This window comes from Diabrotica undecimpunctata, chromosome 2, assembly GCF_040954645.1.
Source record: "Diabrotica undecimpunctata isolate CICGRU chromosome 2, icDiaUnde3, whole genome shotgun sequence".
Taxonomy (NCBI): domain Eukaryota; kingdom Metazoa; phylum Arthropoda; class Insecta; order Coleoptera; family Chrysomelidae; genus Diabrotica; species Diabrotica undecimpunctata.
Window position 1 is genome coordinate 41,969,313 of NC_092804.1, and position 24,076 is coordinate 41,993,388.

At 33.0% G+C, this 24,076-nt stretch overlaps 1 protein-coding gene across 1 annotated transcript in view; it reads right to left on the reverse strand.

Annotated features, from left to right (window-relative positions):
• Positions 1-1,939: 1,939 nt before the first annotated feature.
• Vha44 (V-type proton ATPase subunit Vha44) overlaps positions 1,940-24,076 on the reverse strand; it is a 59,861-nt gene continuing 37,724 nt past the window's right edge. Inside the window, exons 4-9 of the mRNA XM_072522724.1 lie at positions 16,592-16,778; positions 14,145-14,243; positions 13,450-13,705; positions 11,007-11,104; positions 10,765-10,900; positions 1,940-2,490 (exon numbers count right to left, since the gene is read on the reverse strand). Coding sequence (XP_072378825.1) covers positions 2,395-2,490; positions 10,765-10,900; positions 11,007-11,104; positions 13,450-13,705; positions 14,145-14,243; positions 16,592-16,778 — 872 coding nt within the window. The 3' untranslated portion in view covers positions 1,940-2,394. The remainder of the gene's footprint in view (positions 2,491-10,764; positions 10,901-11,006; positions 11,105-13,449; positions 13,706-14,144; positions 14,244-16,591; positions 16,779-24,076) is intronic.

Consider the following 24,076-nt stretch of genomic DNA (forward strand, 5'->3'; position numbering starts at 1 on the left):
ATTGATTTCACGTAACAATCTTATAGCAGTTTTTTAAAGGTTATAAAAGATATATGAGGGATTCCTGATGACAAATACTTGAACACGCACAGCTGACTTTCCTTTGTTTTTTTTAACAATCATAAAAGGTGAACAATCCATTTTTTGCCTATAAAACGTTTTTTATACATTTTAGAGAAAAATGGTTCAAATACAAGTTGTAATCTTAAAAAGTTCTTTAATTTGCGAGTTTCTGAATTAAAATACATAAATAATTGACTGAGATAATTTCAAAAACCCCGTATTTTTTCAGTAATTTATAAATGTTAATATTTTTCTTTTAATAATGACATATAAATACTTGAAATATTGGCAATTAATGAGTTAAGTGTGCTAAATCTCAACTAGGTCGAACAAATAGATGTAAATTATTCAATTTGTTTATCCCGGAGAGCGATAACAACTGTACTTGCCCAAACAGTGACTCCGGAGGTATTTAGCAGATCGCAATTAATTCTTTGAAGCTTCAAGATGTATTTAAAAAATTTCAACATTTTATCAAAATTGGTATTAAAAAACCGTTTGAAAAAAGACTAGACTTTTAGCTTATAAACATTATAATAACTTTGATATTTTTTTATATAGGAACCAAGATAGCATTTTTCTTAAAATCTTCCATGACACCTTAACCTTAAGCACTAAAAATTGAACAGATTATAAGTGAAGATCTAGAGTTTTTATCCAAATTATAGTTGGCATATACAGAGAAAATGTTATAAAAGTTGTAATCCGTTAAACTGATCGTACTCATAAGATACCGCCACGTTAAAGTGGACTAATCAACTTTCCGAGCTTCGTTTTTTTTTTAGAATGGAACTTGGCACGCAAAACATTCATTTTTTTTTTAACTGGGATAGCTCGAGAAAAATGTATAAAAATTGGACTACTTTAACCTGCATGTTATAGTTCAACATATCATACAATCAGCCTTTTTGGATTGCTTTGTTGCTCTCATATATTTTTCCGGGCTATCAATTCGATTTATTTTCTTGTTATGTACGCGTTCACAGTAATCAGGTACAGATTCAACTTGAGATTGCAGTTCAGCAGGTCCTGGAGGCTAATATTATGCTACTACATCGAGTACTCGATTGTGGAATTAAATGCGGTTGCATGTTTTAAATACTTTGAGCTGAACACTGATATATCAAATTGTTTTATATTATTCTTACATGCGCAACCATAACAATAACTGATTCTAAATCTAAACGTTAAAACTGTCAGATTTTTTATTCGGGACTGACGTGGTAGCAGAAAGTAATTAACTAGTTAACAATTGGAATAGTTTTATTTTCTAACAAGTACATTGAACAAATAACCACTTAAAATTATTTCTGAAATAAATTCAAAAAAAAAGTAGTCAACTAATTGAACTATATTACAATATGGAATCATCTTTTATAAATAGATTCAAAAGGCAAAATATTTTATTGGTTTGTAGTATATATACAATATTTATTTACAATAAATCAATACTGGTTTACATTAAAGAGTGGCCCATAATAAAACACGTCAAATATATTGTCACTGATGAAGCATCATACTACATCTAAAATATTTTGTTGGGGCAATCCTATAATACCCTGTCATTTCAAACAATTTCATATACTCTTTAGACAAGTAGTTATATTATTAGAACAAATACAATTGACATCACTTTGGATTAAACTGATGAGTAAATTATTTATGTAGGCATCTTCATTACTAATAAGGAAATTAATGATTTCAAATCCCTTCGTATATTTGATATTGGTGCTGGTAATATTGAACAAATATTCTGTAGGAGTAAATATATATTGTATCACAACCTGAAGTTTCTGACGCAAATATTTTACGAAAAATTATATCTAATCTATTTCTTGATTGCTGTAAATTTTATTGAACAGACATCTATAATATAGATAATTTTTTTCTTAGATATAAGTAAATCTTAAACACGTTCCTTGTCACCACATACACGCGTCATAATACATCTATATTTGTTTAATTTTCGAATGAAGTTTCTAATAATATGGTGTCTTTTATGTTATCAACAAGAAATAATATTAATAACGATTTATATGTTCAATTGGAGTATTACATGATACACTAAAGCAAATATATCATCGTTAAACGAATTTTAAATGCATTTTCAAATAAACAAATAGTTCTAGATTTTTTGTTACCCATTTTAATTTACATACAATGACGGGGTACTACATGGACGTTGAGTAAAGACAAAACTTAAAATTACCGACATTAAAACAGCCCCTCAAAAGAGTGAGTAATCAAAAATATACTATTTGTATTTGTAGTACGTTTTTTTTAAAATTGTTTGGAACCTATTAATAACAAAGTCTGGATTGATGCGTGAGTTTAGATCTTCGATTCTAACATGTCGACGTTTAACTTGTAGTAAACGTATGGGTAATACTCTGACTGGCCGAATCCGAGGCCTGGAATGTCAACGCTCTGAAAATATAATAAAAGTATATCAATTAACAAATTTGAAAAACCGAAGTGTTATATACATATAAAGGGTAATTGATTAGTATGGGGAAGCTCAGTAGATCTGTTATAGTAAAAATTACAAAAAAAGTTATTGACAAAAATTGTAGGCAGCTTTAAACTCTCCATTTTAAAATTAGTTACAATCTTACAGGGTGTTCCATAAGATGGTGGCAGACCAAACTTGTTTTTTTTTAATGGAACACCCTGTATTTTATTTTAAATTTGAAATCTGCTTCACTTCCACATCACAACAATGTAAAGTTTAATTATGTTATACGGGGTATTTAAAAAGTTATAACCAATATTACCTGAAAATCGTACCAAGTTTAACTCCATGTGTAAATAAAAAGGAGAACATTGATCTATAGAAACCATAGTTTTTTAATAATTGTTAAAAATTATAAAATATATTCGTTTTCATAATATTCGTTAAATCAAATACAGGGTAAGTCAAAATGCAAGTACATTATTTTCTTGGTAATTTTAAATAGAACACCCTGTATTTTATATCACTATCGAAAAGCTAATATCGTACTTCAAATTTTATGAAGTACTCCCTATACCCAAAGCTATCAGTTTTCTAGATATTTTTATTTTTCCATCAAAGTATTAATTTGGTAGATATTTTAACGTTTACCAATCATTATTGTAAGTTGGCCATGATTGATTTGACAGAAACTGACAGTTTGACATTATTTTAAAAATAAGCGTGCACAGTGCGAGAATACCTTAGAAACTATAATATCTACAAAATTCAACTCAGGGGTATTAGTGGGCGCTCATAACGAGGCGCCGACCCTCGCTCCAACCATAGGATAGTACTATATTATCGATCGCCAGGTAAAATAAATGCATTATTTTAAATGCGAGCGTTCACTTCACTGTCAGTGTTATGATCTAGGCGAGGATACCATGCGATGGTCTCCGTTATGAACGTACCCTTAGTCGTAGTTCCTATTTCTGCTTAGTCTTTCTCTAAAAGTTGTACAACTAGAAAGTAATGCGACAACAACTTTTAGTTGCATAGTTCCTCTACATAAACGTATGTCTACCAAACTATAAATGAATCGATCTTTTCAGAAACAACATGAGTAAATTTTTGGCAATATTGACATTTCTTCATAAATCCGTTTTTTATACGTCAACGTACCATACTAAGCAGAAACGACATTAGTCTCGATTTGCTGTAATAAACTACGGCTTAATATAAATACCCATTCCAGTATAAAACCACATGAGTCATCGACTGATCTTATTTCGGCGCGGAATTGTCATTTGTAAACAAATCAATCAAGATGGCTGCAATAAATGGCACGAATAATGATCTGGATTTAGAAAAAAGTAAAAAAAAAAATGTTACACAACGCTAACATTGACGAGAAAGATATAAGAGTTATCCAGAATCTCCATTGGAATCAAAAAGCACGAGTGAGACTGAACAAATCAACCGACACAGAAGAATTTGAAATTTTAAGAGGGGTGCGACAGGGGTGTATTTTGTCTCCTATGCTCTTTAATCTCTATGTGGAGAACATTTTTGCAGAGGCACAGGAAGGCTCTGAGTGTGGAATAAAGGTAAACGGGTTCCCGATAAATAACATTCTTACGCCGCCGACACATGTTAAATAAAATAAACACCGTAGGAAAAATATATGGCTTGAAGATAAATGCTCGAAAAACTAAATGCATGGCAATAAGAAAAAACGCACTTTTAAGAATACAACTGCAAGTAGATAATGTTCCAATCGATCAAGTGAAAACATTTAAATACTTGGGAATGATGATGAATGACCAATGGGATCCTCAACAAGAAATAAAATGCCGTACCGAACAAGCAAGACAAGCTTTTATCAAATTTAAACCGCTACTATGTAACCGAAATCTTTCCTTCAATCTCCGCTAGAGGATGGTTAAATACTATGTCCATATTGTTATACGGCATGGAAACATGGACGTTAAGAGTACCTTCCATTAATAAGTTGGAGGCCTTCGAAATGTGTACGTTGCGAAAAATGCTCCGCATACCATGGACAGATAGGGTGAGAAACGAGGAAGTCTTAAGAAAGGCAAATAATGAGAGAGAACTACTCAATTTGATCAAGGTACGAAAAATTGGATACCTCGGCCATATTCTGAGAGGAAAAAAATACGCAATCCCTCAACTAATCATCCAGGGAAAGATCGAAGGCAAGAGAGGAGTAGGTCGCAAACAAATGTCGTGGCTACGGAACATAAAGAATAATCGGGCAGGCATAAATAACACTGGCGATCTTTTGCATGCCGCAAAAGACAGACGTCTGGCCTTAAGATAATTGCCGACGCACTATAGGTGCAAAAATGTAAAAAAGACAATTATAAGTCAGAAACTATTAAGAAAGCGAGGCTGTGTGGGGAATAATATGAAAATTATAAAGGTAATGTTGTACCTGAAAACCAGGAGGAGACTGTCGGTAAGTTTAAAGGTTAAGATAGTTTTAAAACGCAAAATTATTATATATTTTTTTTTAGTTGTCGCTTGAAGTGCTTTGAAAAAGTTAATGCGGATGTAAGGACTGAAATACTTGCCAAATTCAGAATCATGTTTACCAAGAATGCACACGATTCATACTTACACGGGCTTATGGGAAAGTGTGAAGTAAAAAAGAGACGACCTCGAAATGAAAATCCAAAGAATAGAAGATATTAGTTACTCCGTGACAGGCTCGGGTGGCAAAATTACTGTTTGCAAAAAAGCTTTCATGGGAACTCACACTGTGAGTCATGAAAGAATTCGAAGAATTTCTAAGCTTCTTGTACAAGGAAAAGCACTACTAGATAAACGTGGAAAAAATATTTCAGGGAATGCTAAATCTGAAAATTTAATAGAGCAGATTAAGACTAATATTGGGAGTTCTCCCACAAGATTTCACATTACACAGGGAAAGGGAAGCATTACTTAGGACAAAAAATTGAATGTGCGAATTATGTATGACCTATTTTGTGCCAAATTTGGTGATAATAATAATAATTCAGCGAAGTATAAATTTTATTTAAAGATTTTCCAGAAAAAATGTTCTCTCTTTTGGACGTCCACAGGTAGACACTTGCTGTGAATGTGAACAGTTAGAAATAAAAATTAAGAGTCCATCTTTAAACGAGACAGCGAAGCACGTGGCAGTTGCGGAATTATCTGTACATAAAAGACGCGCAAAGAAGTTCTACAATAAAATGGCAGAAATTGCAGAGATATGCAAGACAGATGCCACTGTATGTGATCTGACGTTTGGTTATATGCAAAATCTTTAACTTCCACTTATTCCTGTACAAGAGACTTTTTACTTACGTCAACTAACCTAAAACGTCTTTGGAATTCACAATATGCAAAAAAATAAGGGATGTTTTACACCTACCACGAGGGTCAAGCCAGAACGGGTCCCAAAGAAGTTGCTTCATTTCTTATGGATTATATCAAGTGAAGTGCCTACTGCAGTGAAACATCTTCACTTATTTTCTGACAGCTGTGCCAGTCAAAACCGGAATCATACTGTAGTGAGATTTCTACTTTCGTTAGTAGATACTGGAAGTTTTAAAACCATAAACCAGTACTTTCCACAACGTGGCCATTCCTTTTTGCCAAACGATAGAAACTTTGCGGCAATAAAAAGAATCATAAAAAACTTTGACCCTTTTTACCACTCAAAAGAATATACAGAAAAGTGATGACCTAAACATTAAAAAAAAAACGCGTTTGTCTACCGACTCAATGGGCAGAAAAGGAAAACGATAAAAAAACACTTTCCAAATTTCAAACTACTACCATTTTTTTTATTCTTCAAACCAACCAGTGACTATAACAGTATCGGAAGTTATTAATGGTTGTATCACTAACCATACATACCAGAGGAAAAAAGATCATTTTTTGAAGAGATTATGCAGTGGCCTACTAGTGATGCGATTAATGATACTTAATGCTTATACTTTGTTTGACAGACAATACAATTTCCAAAAAAATATTTTTTTTATTTCTGTTCTTAAACAACGTAATTCACTATTTTTAAAACCATAATATTTAAAAACAATTTTTACAAAAAATATGTAATGCATAATGTACAGGATACTGAAATATTATTGCAACAATTAATTTTAAATCAGTTTTTCTTACAGCGCTTTAAAACAGTTTTTTGTGATTTACTCAAAACTATAATTTCTGACTCATATTGTTTCTAAAATGACCGATTCTAATCAGTTTTTCTAAACAAAAAAATTTAGGCGACTACCAAAGGAAATGAGGAGTCTTTCGAGGATTATTTTGAGAATAAACTGATCGCAACCCAAATCCTTCAATAGGTGAGTTAAACACGGTAGTAATGGATAATGCACCATACCATTCGTTTGAATAAACTTTCCCATAAAGTTTCTGGAACAAAGTACACATTCAATAATGATTATGATTAGGATTTTTTAAAGATTACTTAGAGTCAGAATTATTAGATTTAGACAACAATTATGCAGATATACACGAAAAGTATGACATCTAAAAACCAACACCGACAGTTCCAGGAAACTCTCACGTGGTGCGATTCTTCTGCACAACAATTCTCGGTCTCATGTTGCCAAACTAGTGAAAGAAAATCTACAAGGAAATAAATGTAGGATATTTAAAGCATCCACCCTATAGTCCCGATTTATCGCCTTGTGATTTTCAGTTCTTTGGGTTACTGAAAAAGGCGTTTAAAGGTAATATTTTTCAGTCGGACGAAGAAGTACAAAATTCCCTAAATGAATTCTTCAAGCGATAACCACAATAATTATTTAATTAAGCCGGGTATACATCGGTTGGTGAAACAATTGGATATGTACCTTAACTATAGTGGTAATTATTTGTAGATATATTTGTCAATAATTTTTTTCTGGACCAAAGAGGGATTTTTAGTTAACCAAAAGCTTTTAAATAAATTAATGAATATACACTTCCATTATTCATGATTATTCTTCTTTTCTCAATTGAAGAAGTCTGCAACTGTAAGTTTATTTTAGCTATTAATAAGACGTGGTAATTCAAGAAATGGAAGAATGTTTTTTCTTCAGCAGTGGAGACAATAAACTATTTGGTACAGGATGTTTACTAGATAGGAAGTTTAATAAGGAAGCAATTATTTTTGGCCAATTGCTGGTAGGCTAAGATACCACTGCAGGATCACTACGTTCATAACGTACTTAATCAAACTTACATTTTTACATACATTTAAAATCAGGAAAACTTATTAATAATAGGTTGCCAGTCAAAAAGTGGCCGAAAATATTTTTAATTCAATTAATAGTAATTAATATATGAAAAGGTTGCCAATGTGAGTCCATAATACTAGTGTCAATCTTAGGTAAGTTTTTTTATTGAAATAGAATTTCTAGGCTACCGGTTTCGACGCTTACAATATGTACCTCATCATCAGGCCACAGTACATAGGTCTTTGTTTTAACAAAAAACCTATAAGCTAAAAAATCAAGAACATGGAACAAATAATGAATACCTAATATAAAAAATTTTAAAAAACAAAGTTGAAACAATCAAGCAAACGACTGTAACCTTAATTAAGTCAAAGCGTTGGTACTATATATACTGTTAATTAAATGATAACTGTAAAAATTAACATAGTGAAAGGATTTGAGACATTTATGGCATTGGTTGTAACCAGACTGATGGAAACTCTACAATATATTCAGTTAATTGATATAATGTATGTACCTTGAATTTGAATTTTATATGTAAAAAGTTAAACAAATTATATGAAATAGTAATTAATTAATTTTTGACAAAAATTGTACTTCTTTCATTTATTTTTAATAACTCCAAAAATTCTCATTTTATCACGAAAACTGTTAGGGTGTAAAATGAAGCTTAAAAAACTAAGAGGTTCGTTTTTAATTATTACCGTAAACTTAATATTAACAAACTTATGGCTGTTCGAAAGTAGACTTTTATTAATCGAATACAAAAATCCAAACATATGATGTTGAATAACCGGAAAACGGTTTTTTTCATGAAGCAACTTTTTAAAGATCTTACAAAACCTTTAAAATGACCACCAGTAAAAGTGGTTTTCATGAATATTAAGGTACATAAGTAATAACTAAAATAATGTGCGCTTATATTTTTTGTGACGCAAAAAGTAACAAACACACCCCCGCCAAAAGCCCTCTGGTTGAAACTATTCGTTGCTTATTTACAATTTACTTCACTTATATACAAACATTACATTCTAGAAGTTTGACTGATTTAGAAGGTTTAGTTTTGAAACAATCTGAGTTTAAAGACACTATTTTCGGAATTTCTCAAAAAAATCCCCTTATTGTCAAAATACCTCAACCACTAAAAAAGATACAGAGAAAATCCAGAAACAGTTGAAAGGTTGTATTCGCATGCGTTTAGCACCATATTCATGTCCTTTCAACCCTTCTTAAAACAAAGGGCTTAACACAATCTTGTAGCTTTCAAAATAAACTACAAAATGGTTAGCTTAAAAACTAAAAGAGTTTGAATGAAAAACCAATACTAAGAAGAGAGATGGTTGCACTAGGTGAAAGCAATAGACCCAGCCAGTATTTTTCTTTATTTGGAAGGTGGAATATGGAGATCCAGGTACAACCCTGAACTCTACCAACTGTTCAAAAAGACACCGATCTCAGAATTCGTTAAACTTCAGAGACTTCGCTGGACTGGTCATGTAGTAAGAATGGAGACAGAAAGATTGCCGAAAAGAGCCCTATATAGTAAAATGCAGGGCGCAAGACCAAAAGGAAGGCCACGGAAAAGATGGGAGGATGAAGTGACAGCGGAAGCGCAAAATTTGCTAGACGTGAGAACATGGAGAAGATCGGCGCGGGACCGACAAGGTTGGAGGCATAGTTTGGAGGAGACCAAGGCCCGATTTGGGCTGTAGCGCCATTGGACAGAGAAAGGGGAGGTAGATTAGAAAATAAATCAATCAGCTGCCACTAAGGAAAATGTGAAGCTGACGAGCTAATAGTCGAAATAGATATGCAAGCCTAGTCAACATTAAAAAAAAATATTGTAGCAGAAGATGTTGATGTAATCGTAATATTAACTGTCAGAGCTAAAATATAAGAAATCTATTTTCCAAAGTAGGAAATGTATCATCAACGGTATACTCATCCAAAAGATTTGAAGTTGGCTATCCTAACAGAGCAAAATTAAACGCCTTTTCTCATTCTTTCACTGGATGTGATAATTTGGTTATTTTCCAATAAAGGTAAAAATTTTCGAATAATTGAAAAAAGACCTGATTTGAGGCAACAAGCAGAGATATTTTACAGTAATAACGCTGAACTAGAAGATATTTTAAAAGTTGGTAGTTACTCTTCAATATTCTTATATGGAGCTGCCAAAGATATACAAATAAATACATTGAAAAATATCGAAGACTTGGAAAAGTATCTTGAGCAGATGCGATATTATTCCTTTATTAAGGCTACCACCAAAAGCAGTGTCAACTATCAACCCTTGATCCTACTGTAGATGTCTAAATGAGAACTTATTATCAAATAAAAGTGTGGCTTGGCAACAAAAACATTAGTTCAACTGATTGGAGGTGGCAAATTATGGAAGGATCAGAATATAGAATACATAATGTAAAAAAAGCCGGCACCAGAACTCATAAAAATGTTTTTGTGGTAATTGCAAAAAAGGATGGTGCGTTGATGCAAAAAGTTGAGCTTTTGTACAACACAATTTGTAATGGATGTTCGGAAAAAATTGTAACAAAAGTGCTCCAATTGTACATCAAGCAGAGGAAGAGATTGATAGTGACGTCTTTACTCACGATGATTTATGATTTCGTGTTTGTAAATATTTACGAAAAAAATTGGTGGATTTAATGTGCAATTATTTTTGAACGTAAATGTGTAAAAGTCATAATAGGGACGGTTGTAGGGGTTGATTGATCAATTATACAAAATCACGTATGATATTCCAGAAAGTTAATGTTTCATTATAACACCTGTTGTAAGATTTAAGGTGCAGTTCTATAATTATTGACAATAAGGGTAGTATTCAGTATGTAAAAATGTGACTTTGATTAACTACGTTATAAACGTAGTGATCCTGCAGTGGGATCTTAGGCTATTTTAAACGATTAAACAATCGTTATCCGACATATTTTAGCGTTATTCCTATCTGTAATAAGAGCCACTTTTAGCTGAAAATAATGGAAAAACACATGTTAGTGTGTCTTTACTTACATCAACGTTAGGTCCTGAAAGGGCAGCACTACTATCGAGGTGGCCGTAAAGTTGGTTCAAGACATCTCTTAAACGTTTTAATTGTTTCTTATTGGGGTGAATTAAAATAGCTTGGAAATTGACGGGAAGGCCATATCTGAAAATAAAAATGTCAATGTAGTATTCTTCTCGATATAACATTATATTTTTTAAAATACACATTTTAACCGATTCACATTTACACGAACAGAACTATAACTTACCTTAAAACAGATTCAACAAATACCCTCAACGCTTTAACGTGAATCCAAGCGCAGAAACACTCGCTGAAGTTGACTTTAAGCCATCTAACTAATGGTCCCTACAAAAATATGGCTTATTAAATATTTAACTCCTTAGTGTAAACATGAAATCCTTTACTTGAAAAACTTTTTTGACAACCAAAAGATTTGGAAAAGTAATGAAAACCTGAATAATGCACTACGAGGTAGAATATTTTATATTTTACTACTATGCAAGGTGATTTATTAATGCAGTATTTAAAATTTTAGTATTTAGTTTATACTGAGTAACAGAATTAATAAGTGATGGAAAAAGGTGACCTTCGAAATGTTCGATCGATAATTTTTAGAATCTGTCGAATTTTATAGCCCCTTCGACACTTTTAAGGGGATGTAAGCTTGTATTTTCAAAAAATTGATTTATTTTGTTTTATTCCATATGAAAGTATAGTACTCCAAGAGTATTCGCACCAAATTTGAGGTAAATTCAAGCAATATTATCGGAGTTATCAAAATTAGCACGCGGTCGGTACGTGCGCTCTCAGTGTAAAAACTTCAAACGCGTTTTTCTTATTTTTCCGTGTGGTAGGCACGATTTCCCTGTGCACAATCCATGTGAGAACGGGCCTACGACAGGCAGATGCCCTATTCTGTATTCTATTCAACATCACATTAGAGAAAATAATTAGAGAGTCAAAAGTCAACACCAGAGGAACAATAATAACAAAAAGTGTACAAATATTCACATTTGCAGATGATGTTGATATCATAGCTAGAAGCGAAAGAGAGATGATAGAAGCATGTAATGCGATAGAAAGAGCGGCACAAAACAGTGGCCTAAACATTAACGAAATACCAAATACATGAAGGCCAGCAAATCGACATGCCAAAGAAACCCACAGAATCTGACAATAGGAGACTATAACATCGAAAGCGTGAAAAATTTTACATATCTAGGTTCACTAGTTACCGCAGATAACAATGTCAGTAAAGAGGTTAAGAGAAGAATACATATCGCTAATAAAACATATAATGAACTAATTAAACATCTAAGATCTAACAACATCACAAGAAAAACCAAATGCAAAATATACAAGACCCTGATAAAACCTGTATATGGATGTAAAATTGTATATGGATCAGAGACATGGACACTGTCGAAAAGTGTCCTTTACGTATCATTACGTACGTTTGAACGAAAAACCCTTAGACACATATATAAGGGGGCGAAAGAGAGGTCATATTAAGAGGTCATAACATCCATAAAGATCGGACGTCTGCGCTGGATGGGCCATGTTGAACGGATGTTGGAGATTGAAACACCAAAACATATAATAAGGCAAACACCAGTAGGGACGAGGTCAAAGAGAAGACCCAAACTTAGATACATGGAACAAGATCTGAAAACACTTAAGATTACTAACTGGAAAAACAAAGCAAGGAACGGAACAGAATAGCGGAAAATCCTAGAACAAGCCAGGACACAGAAAGGGTTGTCGAGCTACTGATGATGATGCACGATTTTCCAAGAACGAATCGACCAATTTTGCTGAAACTTTGCACAGTTCAACTTTATAGTATTGTTTGGTGATTGATCGGAGGGACTTTCAATTCGTAGACTCTCTTCTTTCTTTATACGAAAAAATGTTTTAAAAACGATGAGAATCGGAAGAATGCTAACAAATACGAGACAAAAATTTATGCAAACTTATATAAAAACTTTGAACTTCATTTGTGTTTCAAGCCCTTCGTTCAATCACGAAACAGCACTATAAAGATAAACTATGCAAAGTTTTAGCAAAATTAAAGGATTCGTTCTCGAGAAATCGTGAATACCGCACGGAGAAACAAAGTTTCGAGAAAAACGTGTTTGAAGCGGTATTCAAATTTCGATAACTCCAGTAATATAGCTTGGATTTACTTTCGATTTGGTGTGAATACTCTTGAAGTTCAATACTTTCATGTGGAATCAATGTGGAAAAAATCAATTTTTTGAAAATACAAAAGCCTTAAAGCTTGACAATGGTTAATAATACATATCCGTGCTTTTTAATAAGATCACAAATACAGTAATAAAAAAAACGTAGGTAAATCAATAACGTTTTTTCAGACACATTATTCCCGACCGTGTTGGAACCAATATTGCTCCCAACCGAGACTTAAAAAAACAACACATTATTGTTTTGGTGAAAAAAAAAACGCGAAGAAAAATCTATATTTAACGGAAAAGTTTAGATAGTGCAAATATTCAGTAGACGGCGAAATCGCTGTTAGTTTTATGCATAATAACGTTCATAATGATAAATTGCAAATCAAGTCTACATATTTTATATAAGAAATATAAATTTAGAACCTTTTCTATAAGAAATTTTTACTTTTATATCTCATTTTAACGAAAGAAATCTGCGAATAAATATTTCCTTACAAATTGCTTCTTTTTGTCAGTGACGAGTTTGGTTATCTCGTTCTTTCCAGCTGCCAGTTCCTCTTCGTTATAGGTAAAATCACGAACAATGAACTTCTTTTCTCTTGCATGTAACTTGAATTCTTCAACGACCTTTTTGAATAGAGATACAGTATATAGACCGTATTCGTTATCCTGGGTAATGAGTTGCGAAGAACGGGGCACTATCATGTCGGTAATCTTCTCGTATGTTGCATTCCATTCGTTGAACTGGGATCTAAAAACAAAATAATCCAATTATATTAGATTATAATCCGTGGCATGTAGTCTGTGAAGTTTATGTAAATGATCGCAGCGAGCTGATAAATTATTGGACATATATATTATTTAGTAAACAACGTTGTTTATGTTAATACTTGTTTCATAGATTATTTTGAAATAGCTTTTGACATAGGCAGCGTAATAAGATTATGAAAATTCTCATGAAGATGAGACTGGATGTTATTGCTAAGAACTCAATTAAAAATGTTTAATGTTTTTTATTAAAACATTTTGACTTTACAAACACTTAAAAATAAAAAAAAAACAGCTCGTGAGAGCACCAGAAAGTATAAAATCATCTATTCCTCTAATTTGTTACTTTTTCCTGATACGTAAAGGATACATTATTAAATCATGTTATTAAGTTTTGTTAACAGACTGTTTGCAATACTTACTTTGGAACAATAACCAACAATGTCTGCAAATATTCAGAATCCAAAATAAAATGTTCTTTTTTCACCAAATCGGCCAAGTTTCTTGTTAGTAAACTTCCTCTGCAACAAAAAACTATTGATGAAGTTATACCAACTATTTGTCTAAATTTTTAATACAGAATAATTGAATAAAACCGTTTTTTATAAACTAAGGAATTTTTTTGTAAAAATTCAAGAAAAAATTTAGCGTATATTGCAGCAACTAATGCTGTTTATTTGTTTCTCCTAACATTAACAGTTAACAAAATCTCTCAGATTTCAAAAATTATGAAATTATTGACAATATCTTCTAATAAGAATTAGTCTTCTTTCAACTTAGAATTACCGGAAATCTATTAATTACTCACCTCCTAGAAAAGTTAGTTATTACTCTCGCATAACTCGCGTATCTAATGGGTACCAATGAATCTCCATGAAGATTATCATTGTGCATACCCTAGGTAATGATTCAATCAGTTAATTATTCTTTTCTCATCAGATCGATATTTTGACATTTCTTCCATAATCCTTTCTTTAAATGATTTTAACAAAACTATCCTCTTTAGAACCAATCATTTTGAATATCTTAATTCATATTGACGGAATATACAGCTATTCGCTATACCCACACGCTATTTGATCTAATATCACAAATGGCAGGCACATATGTGTATGACTGCATTCAAACGGCTCAAAATATAAATTAATGGGGTCAAGGAATATTTCACATATAAAATATATACCTACATAATATGCCACAATGCTTTAGAGATAAGGAAAATTTATTATCTAAGAGGTATGCCAAACACAAAAGAACGTGCTTATGATGCAAGACACCCACAGAGAGATGACTTTTCACAAACCTAATATATCTGGTACGTAATTGAAAAACCAGGTGAAATATATGGAAGTGCTATCCTTACCCGTCTGGTTTGAACAGAGCATAGCATCTTCTGCTCTCGCTGAATTTTCAATCTAGAAATTCTCACTACCTGCCCATCAAATAGCTGTGTGACCGACAATTTTAACTACCACAATACCAGCATCGTAGGTTATTTCAATTATCAGTGTTTTCATGGGGCTACATGGAGACTGATGACAATGGTAAACAGTCAATGGTAAACTATGCCAATTCCTATTTCAATAATGCCAGATGAACGATGGGATACAATACAAGCAATATTTTTGTATCAAAACAAAATAGCAACCCAATGTTGGAGATGCAATTCCTCGTACCCAACACAATATAATGATGTGCACTATGAGCGCTGAAATAAAACAAAAGAATCACCATTTAAATAAAAATTTAACTTCAAAAAACTTCAAATTGGGAAAAATTCATTCAATACCTGAAAACTAGGATAAATTCATCAATATCGTGAGAACTGTTTCAAGAAGAAATATTCCTCAATGTGGTACTCACTACATTCAAAAACTAAATCCAGACTCTGCCGTATTACTAAAGAAATGGGGACAACACTGAGTGAAGCCTTGAAACCAATAACAACTACTACCAATCTAACTACTTCAAGCCAAATCTCGGAAAAACATAAGTGCGTTCCTTCCGCCTACTAATCGACGCTTGCACTCGTGTGTTTCAGTTTCATAATATGCTACAACGGTATGAGAAGCCTCAGCACATACTAGATGTAGAATGTAGCTATCAAAGAGTCGGCAAGAATCATTAGCAGATGTCTGAAACCCACACTCATCACTACGATCTATCCTTTATTGGTATCGCTCCACCTGATATCAGAACAAAAGTTGATAGAGATGTGGAACGAAAGAAACAAACTGAAAATGCCCTCTACATTTACTTCATAATTACCAGCCCACAGCACGAAGACTCAAATTTAGGAAACACTTTCTGACCAAATCAATCCATCTATAAGATCCACCAGAAAGAACTGGTCTTATCAACTGGAAAGAAGCTACTTCTATACATCTAGAGCCTCCATAAACGAATCGAAGAATCGAAAAATAGGATCTATGAACATTTCCTTTAATAATTCCGATTCAGTTGCAGACCTAGACCAATACCATTTCCATACAGGTCACACATTTGATCTTGAACATTCCAGAAGTGTAACCTTCATCCGTTTCTATAATCCAAGAATTATGTAGCACAGGCACATGTTCCATCGAAAACTACTATAATTTAAAAACCAATATGACAGAACGATTTTGTTTCATTCAGAGCTTACCACAAGTTCGCTCTGATGAGTCCAAAAGGACGAAATGCGTATAAGCGAATGGTGGTGCTCTGTATTGAAATTAAATCTTAACTGTCTTTCGTACTATAATTTACTATCGTCATATCTGAATTCAATACTCTAAAATGTACTGGGATTAAGTTACAATTTCTTACCATCAATAAATATTTAATCAAATTGATGTAACTATTTTCTTACAATCAAAATAATACTTACGTCTGTTTCTTCTCCAAATTCTGAAGACTTCCTTTCAAGTTATTGTATGCAGACGATTTGGTCTTCAGATCAGCGTCGATTTGGCCAACTTGTTTGCTGATTATATCGGCGATGTTACGAAGCGATTGCTTGATGGGATATTTGGCGATATCCCAAGTAAATCGGGTTAAATAAGTGGGCAAATCGCCTACAAATATAGAAAAGTACACAATAAATGTTTTAAGTTGAAAAAGACACACACAACATTATGATGTAATTAACATAAATATCCAAGGTTGGGGAAAATTTTTGCGTTCGCACACTTTAATTTGATACGAAACACAGATTTAGCTGTTAAACAATATGTTATGAGGAAGAATATCAACGAAACAATAATTTTTGTTGCTGTACCCGGTAGTTAAACCGCATTCTAAGTTTACTTTGAACTGTTTGATGTTATTAAAAAGCTATTATATATATTTACAATTAAGAAATAGTTTATGCACCTATTAAATCATATTAGAAGGTATCTAATATTTCCAAATCCATTTAAATAACAAAACTTCTTATACAGAATAGATAGCTCATACCATTGGTCCGCAGTTTTTCAGTTTGAATTTAATATAATTAGTAGAAGATAAATTTTTGGCTCGTCTAGACTATGGCATGAAACAGATTCTAATTAAATTATTATTGCAGGTAAAAAAAGATGCCCTACATCTAGAACAACATGCTGATAAATTATTAAATATTAAATTAAAAGTAAATAACCTCTTATTTTTTATAATATGCGAACTGTGAGGCGGATATATTTTATTTACGCTATGACATTGTTTAAGCAAACATTTACTTCATTGAGAGCCGTGCGACACTGTCTTGGTGAAGGTGTTCGTCGTGGGGAGTCTTGGTCGCTTATTATGTTAGTTGACCAAAACTGAATATAAGCTAAAATGATCACTATTCTCTAGCTTCTCGTGGGACAAGAATGGACAAAGCATACAGTAAGAGGAATAACGCAGCCCCAGTTACCTGAAATTATGGAACTAGATCCCGTTTTGCACAATACTTCCAAACGTAAGGAGAACTACTGAAACGAGTGAGAAAACCTCGATGAATCTCAAAAAGGACCAATACAGGTCAATTGAGCATCGCAGGAACAGTTTTAAGTTTGTTGAAGCAATGCCTCGATTCAGAAGAGAATCCACAGGTGATAAAGCTTACCACAAAGCCACAAACATAGATGTTGGTATATACAAAAGATCGTTCAGGTTTCAGAGTGTGGTAAGATCTACGAAGCCAAACGACCTCTTTATCTACAATAGCCCTCCGAATTTTACGTAAACTTTCGAACTCAAAATTTTAAATACACATTTTAACTCACATTGGACTATCCATACACTACCTTTCTTGTTCTATCTTTGTATTTTATTACATTGAATCAATTCAACAGTCCATTGTTTAAACAGTACGAGATTTGCCCACAACACATAAAATTTATAGCACTTATACAATATTAAATGACCTTTACTTGATAGTACCAAAATAGATAGAAAAGGATATCAAAATTTTAATTTTAAAGGGAACAACTATTAAACATATTGAAAGTTTATTTTATTTTATCTGAAGTTCTTAGTTATCAAATAATATTTTCCCAATTACATATTCATATGAAAATACTATTTGCCTGAAACAAATTTCTGCCGTTTATTTTATAAAGGGTGGAATATTACATATCAGAAGGCATGAATGTCTTTCTTCCTTCAGTTCACACTACGATATGTTTCGGCCTATATTTTGACTTCATTAGACAGTTGTAGATCGAAGACAGAGTCGTAGAGATAAGGGAATGGCTTTAGGACTGAATTTCCCACTTTAGTGAGAGGAAGGATTATTTATTAATGTTTGGAATTCTAAACCGAAACCGGTTGTCATAAAACAATCATTTCAAAATAAAATTTATTTTAAAGTTTTTAAAATATATGATAACGATAAGTCAAAAAATTACGCTTTGGAAGCTCCGCAAATATGTTTCCGTGAAAATTAACACCTTATCAAATACTAATTAATTTTCTACAATTAAAAGCAATATACTCATCAAGCATGCAAACAGAAGCATGCACATAAATGTTTTATCAACCCTCTGTAATTGATAACGACGACATTCTAAATGCAGTTTTTTCTCTTTACAGAACACTAAGGCATACCCAACTAATTCAAACATAACCATTTCTTTTAATAGTTACCTGTTATAAACATGTAATTTAAATGTGAATTTTACCATAATCGGAAGCAGTACCGTTTTTTACACCGTTCTACTAAATTCTAAATGCAATAATTTAAAAATACAGAGAGTCTAAATGATTACTATTTAAATATTTACTATCTACAGACATAAATGGTATCACTGTAAAATTAACGGAAGATTAATCTTACATGGTTCTGATACTATAACATTCTGATATTATAGCAGCATTTTAATGTTATTTACTATTGTTTAATTTTTCACAAGTGAAAACAATATTATATTTTTCGCTGTATTATTAACGACCTCAATTTCAAATCATTAGCGAAGTCAATCCTTAGTAATAATTTCCCCCATCTATTTTTATCCTTACCCGCAAGAAATAAAGATATTCTTGGACAATCTATCTATCTATCCAATTAGCCTTCTTCGGTCCATCTTTGGACATAGGCCTCCCCAATCCTTTTCCATTCTTCTCTGTCTGTCGCTATAGTCATCCATCTAGAGCCCACGTGCTTCTTGATATCATCTGCCCATCTCATTTGAGGCCTTCCTCTGCTTCGTTTATATTCCCACGGTCTCCAACTTATATGAATTTTGTTCCATCGGTCTTCTTTTTGTCTTATATTGTGTCCTGCAAATCTCCATTTCAATTTTGCAACTTCTTGTCTAACATCCCTCACTTTTGTTTTTTCTCTTATCCACTCGTTTCTCTTTTTATCCATTAGTCTTATGTGCAACATTTGTCTTTCCATTGCTCTTTGGGTTTTTATGATTTTGTCCATGTTTGCTTTTGTAAATGTCCACGTTTGGGAACCATAAGTGAGAACAGGGAGTACGAATTGATTGTATACTTTGGTCTTAAGATGCTGTGGATATCTTTTGTTTTTAAGAATGCAGCTTAGTTCGCCAAATGCCGCCCATGCCAGTCTAACTCGTCTTTTTATCTCTGCTGTTTGGCTTTCTTTGTTAAGTTTTATAGTTTGACCCAGATATATATATATATATATATATATATATATATATATATATATATATATATAATTCTTGGACAATGCAAATGATAAATTGCTCTCTCTAATTCTTGTTTCCGTATAGAACAAACATGTTTTTCGGTTCTCTGACTGTGGTTCCCGTAGATTCTAAAGTCCTACATTAAATCGCTTCAAGATTACTTTGAGAAGTACTTCCCTTCTGATACAGATGTGAGGAAAAATAATCTGTGGCTCATTGATCACTTTTTAGCTACCCACGATAATAATCTGTCTATTCAGGAAAATGAACAGCTTATTGAAATTTCATCCGATGATCATTTAAAAGTGATAAAATCTCACTGCGAAAATGTTGCAGATTTTTGGATAGGATTACTTGATGAAAGTCCACTGCTAAGTGAAAAAGCTTTGAAACTTCTTCTTCCTTTTCATTCCACTTATCTCTGTGAGGCATCATCCTCAACATTATATGTCATCAAGAATAAACACAGAAATAGGTTGCTAAATTTGAATGCTCCTATGAGACTGGAGTTAACTTCTTTCGAGCCAAATATTGAGAAACTTTCAAGTGAGAAGCAAGACCATCATTAACGTCTTAATTTGGCGCTATCTATGACTTTTTTTACCATTTACCAGCCATTTACTTAAAACATTTCTAAAGGTCATCCACAAAAGAATATATACAAAATGTGAGGAACAACTAACAAGAACACAATTCGGATTTCGTGATGCTCTGGGAACACGGGAGGCCCTTTTTGCTGTACAGGTGCTATTTCAGAGATGCAGGGATGTGAATTGTGATATATACGTATGCTTTATAGATTACCAGAAGGCATTTGACAGAGTAAAACATGACAAATTAATGACTCTAATGCAAGAAATTGGAATTGACAACAAAGATCTTAGAATTATCAGAAACATTTACTACAATCAAACGGCCAAAATCAAAATAGAAGACCAGTTAACTGATAAAATTGCAATAGAACGTGGAGTACGACAGGGCTCTATTTTGTCTCCATTGTTGTTCAATATTTATTCTGAATGGGTATTTAAGGAAGCTTTAGACGGTTGTGCGAAAAGAATACTAATAAACGGTGAATGGTTGAATAACATTAGATATGCAGATGACACTATAGTTTTTGCCGATAATCTGAATGACTTACAGATATTAACAAATCGCATAACAGAAGTCAGCAACAGATACGGACTAGCTCTTAACATAAAGAAAACCAAATTTATGACAATTAGTAAAAAACCAATACTAAACGCTCAACTTACAATCAACCAACAGAATATCGAAAGAGTCGAGCAATATACATATCTAGGCACCAATTTAAATAGCCAATGGGACCACTCAACAGAAATTAAACAGCGAATAATAAAAGCAAAAACAGCATTCGTTAGAATGAGAACTATTTTCAAGTCGAGACATATCATTAAAAACAAAATGCCGTCTATTGAACTTCTACATATTCACAGTTCTGCTCTACGGAATGGAAGCATGGACACTGACTGTTGCATCTATGAATCGGCTCGAAGCTTTCGAAATGTGGTGTTATAGGCGCATCTTACGTATATCCTGGGTTGACAGAGTTACTAATGTGGAGGTCCTGCGTAGAATGGGGAAAGAATGTGAAATTCTCATGACCGTCAAAACTAAAAAGTTGGAATATCTAGGTCATGTAATGAGAAATCAAGAACGTTACGGCCTTCTCCAGCTGATTCTCCAAGGGAAAGTAAATGGTAAGAGAGGACCGGGAAGAAGACGCATTTCCTGGCTTCAAAATTTGCGAAAGTGGTATAACACGACTACCACTGAACTGTTCTGCGCTGCAATAAGCAAAGTGAAGATAGCCGTGATGATCGCCAACGTCCGGAACGGATAGGCACTTTAAGAAGAAGATGACTTTTTATTTTGTTTTTTATATTACTTTTGTCTTTCACTATATATTTTCTTTTTTTATTTTGTAAATAATAAATTCATTAGTAAAACTTCAGTGTTCATCTCATTTTACCTATTATTGGGAAATATTAATAATAATATCTAAGTGGTCCGCCAAGAATTCTGAAAGGTACAAGTGGTCCTCAGTGGTGAAAAGGTTGAGAACCACTGCCGTAGAAGATAGACGCTCTTGTATCCTCTCTTAGTGAACGACTACTCAAAAAGAAACAATAACAGTGTATACACGTGAATAGTACCGCGAATCCGCGAAAGACAGTTTAAAACTCATATGAGAAACTTTCGTGTGTGAATATTGCGAGTACGTGCAACAGTAACTTGTGAGTGTTTATAAACTTAACTCAACCATTGTTTGTGTAACATTTAGCTCCCTCTCTTTAATTATTTTAAATCACACTTATGATACAGTCCTAATAACTCTGAAATTCATGATAACTCTGAAATTATTTTAATAATTTCGCATATGTACATGCTTTAATTGTACAACTATCTTTAATGGGAATTAACCACAATTCGTTGAAAGTACATTTATTTTGAGATTTCGATTTTCACTTCAGAAATTGTTCAAAATTGAACGTCAAAAAAAAAAAACGTATTTTCAACTGAAATAAAAAAGCATCCGTGATATTCTTCAGCTTCGATATATCCTTTACAACTCATTTATTTGGGCATAAATCTATAGGAAATACAGTTGACAAATTCAAATCTACTAATTTCATTTTCCTTTAATAATTGCACTATTTTATGATAAACAAATTTTTGACGCTCTTAAAATACTCTTCAGTACACTTTTTGGTTCTGCAGAATTGAGTATTTTTATGTAAGTGTCATTTTGAATATTTTTTAAAACTTATAAGAATTGAAATATTAGGGTACGAATTGTAAAATAATTTAGGATGAAAATTTTCACAGGCATTTGTTGTAATTTGAAGCGATTAAATGTTTTTCGCCCACATCTCAGGAGGACTGTCTGTCAATTAGTCAGCAAATTTTTGTACGGCTTGGTGTTCTGCTGGTAATATTTCACTAAAGCCTATAGCAAAACATTTACCTACGTCTTATGGATCTAATAAAAGTAGACCAAACATATATCGAACGTAATGATATATTTTGAATACTCGGCAGTCTTTTCAAATAAAGAAACGCTTTACTTACAGCTACATAAATCACTTTTCCAAAATCGGCATTCACAAATCTGGGATTAAAATTTATCCTTAATTTTGGACACTAACTGTCCCGAGCAGAACACGGGGAAGAACGCATATACATAGACCCACAAAATGGAATAGAAAGAGAAAGAGAAAACGAGGAAGGGGTACCACCATCACTAACCGATGTAAACGAAGCAATAAATAAACTATCAAACAATAAGTAACCCGGCACTGACAATCTGCCAGTAAAACTGTTTATGAAGGGCGGAGAAAACCTCAGTAGATGTCTACATACCCTGATTACGGGTATGTGGATAAAGAAAGCCTTTCCTGGCGACTAGAATACCGGCATAATTTGTACTATACACCAAAAAGGTGACATCCTCGAATGCTCCAACTATAGAGAGATCACTTTATTAAACAGCGCTTATAAAATATTCTTCACATTTCTTTTGTCTAAAACCGTATGCAGAAAGGTTAGTTGGAAAATACGAAACGGACTTTACAGTTCTACGGTAAATCAACTACTGACCAGATTTCTACGCTGAGGTATATACTAGATAAAACAAGAGAGATAAACATAGAAACGCGTCACATGTTTGTGGACTTAACTGTTTATGAAACAATAAATATAAAAAAGCTCTTTGAAGCAATGCAGGAACCGGGAATACCAAATCATCTGGTGGAACTCGTGAAGTTAACAATGGAGAATGCGGTGTGCCAGTTGCGTGTTTTTTTTGGAGGGAAATTTATCCTCAGACTTCGAAGCTAATGGTGGACTTAGACAGGGAGATGCAATATCGTCTGTGTTGTTCAATATCGCATCAGAAAAAGTTATCCCACATTAATATCACAGGCAATATTTATAACAAAAGCACGCCGATCCCAGACCCTTGCATACGCCGATGATTTGAACACAAATGGCTGTTCCAGAAGCATACAAAGCACTAGAATTGGCAGTGTGGGATATGGGAATGGTAATAAACACTTATAAAACCAAGTAGGTATAAGTGGACGATGCAGCCAATACAGAATAGAGTGCAAATAGAACAAGCACTAATAGAGTGTGTCAGTAATTTCGTTTACCTGGGCTCACTCGTCAACGGCCAAAATGATGTCACCATGGAAATAAGGCTCTGATACGCCCAGTGCTAATGTATG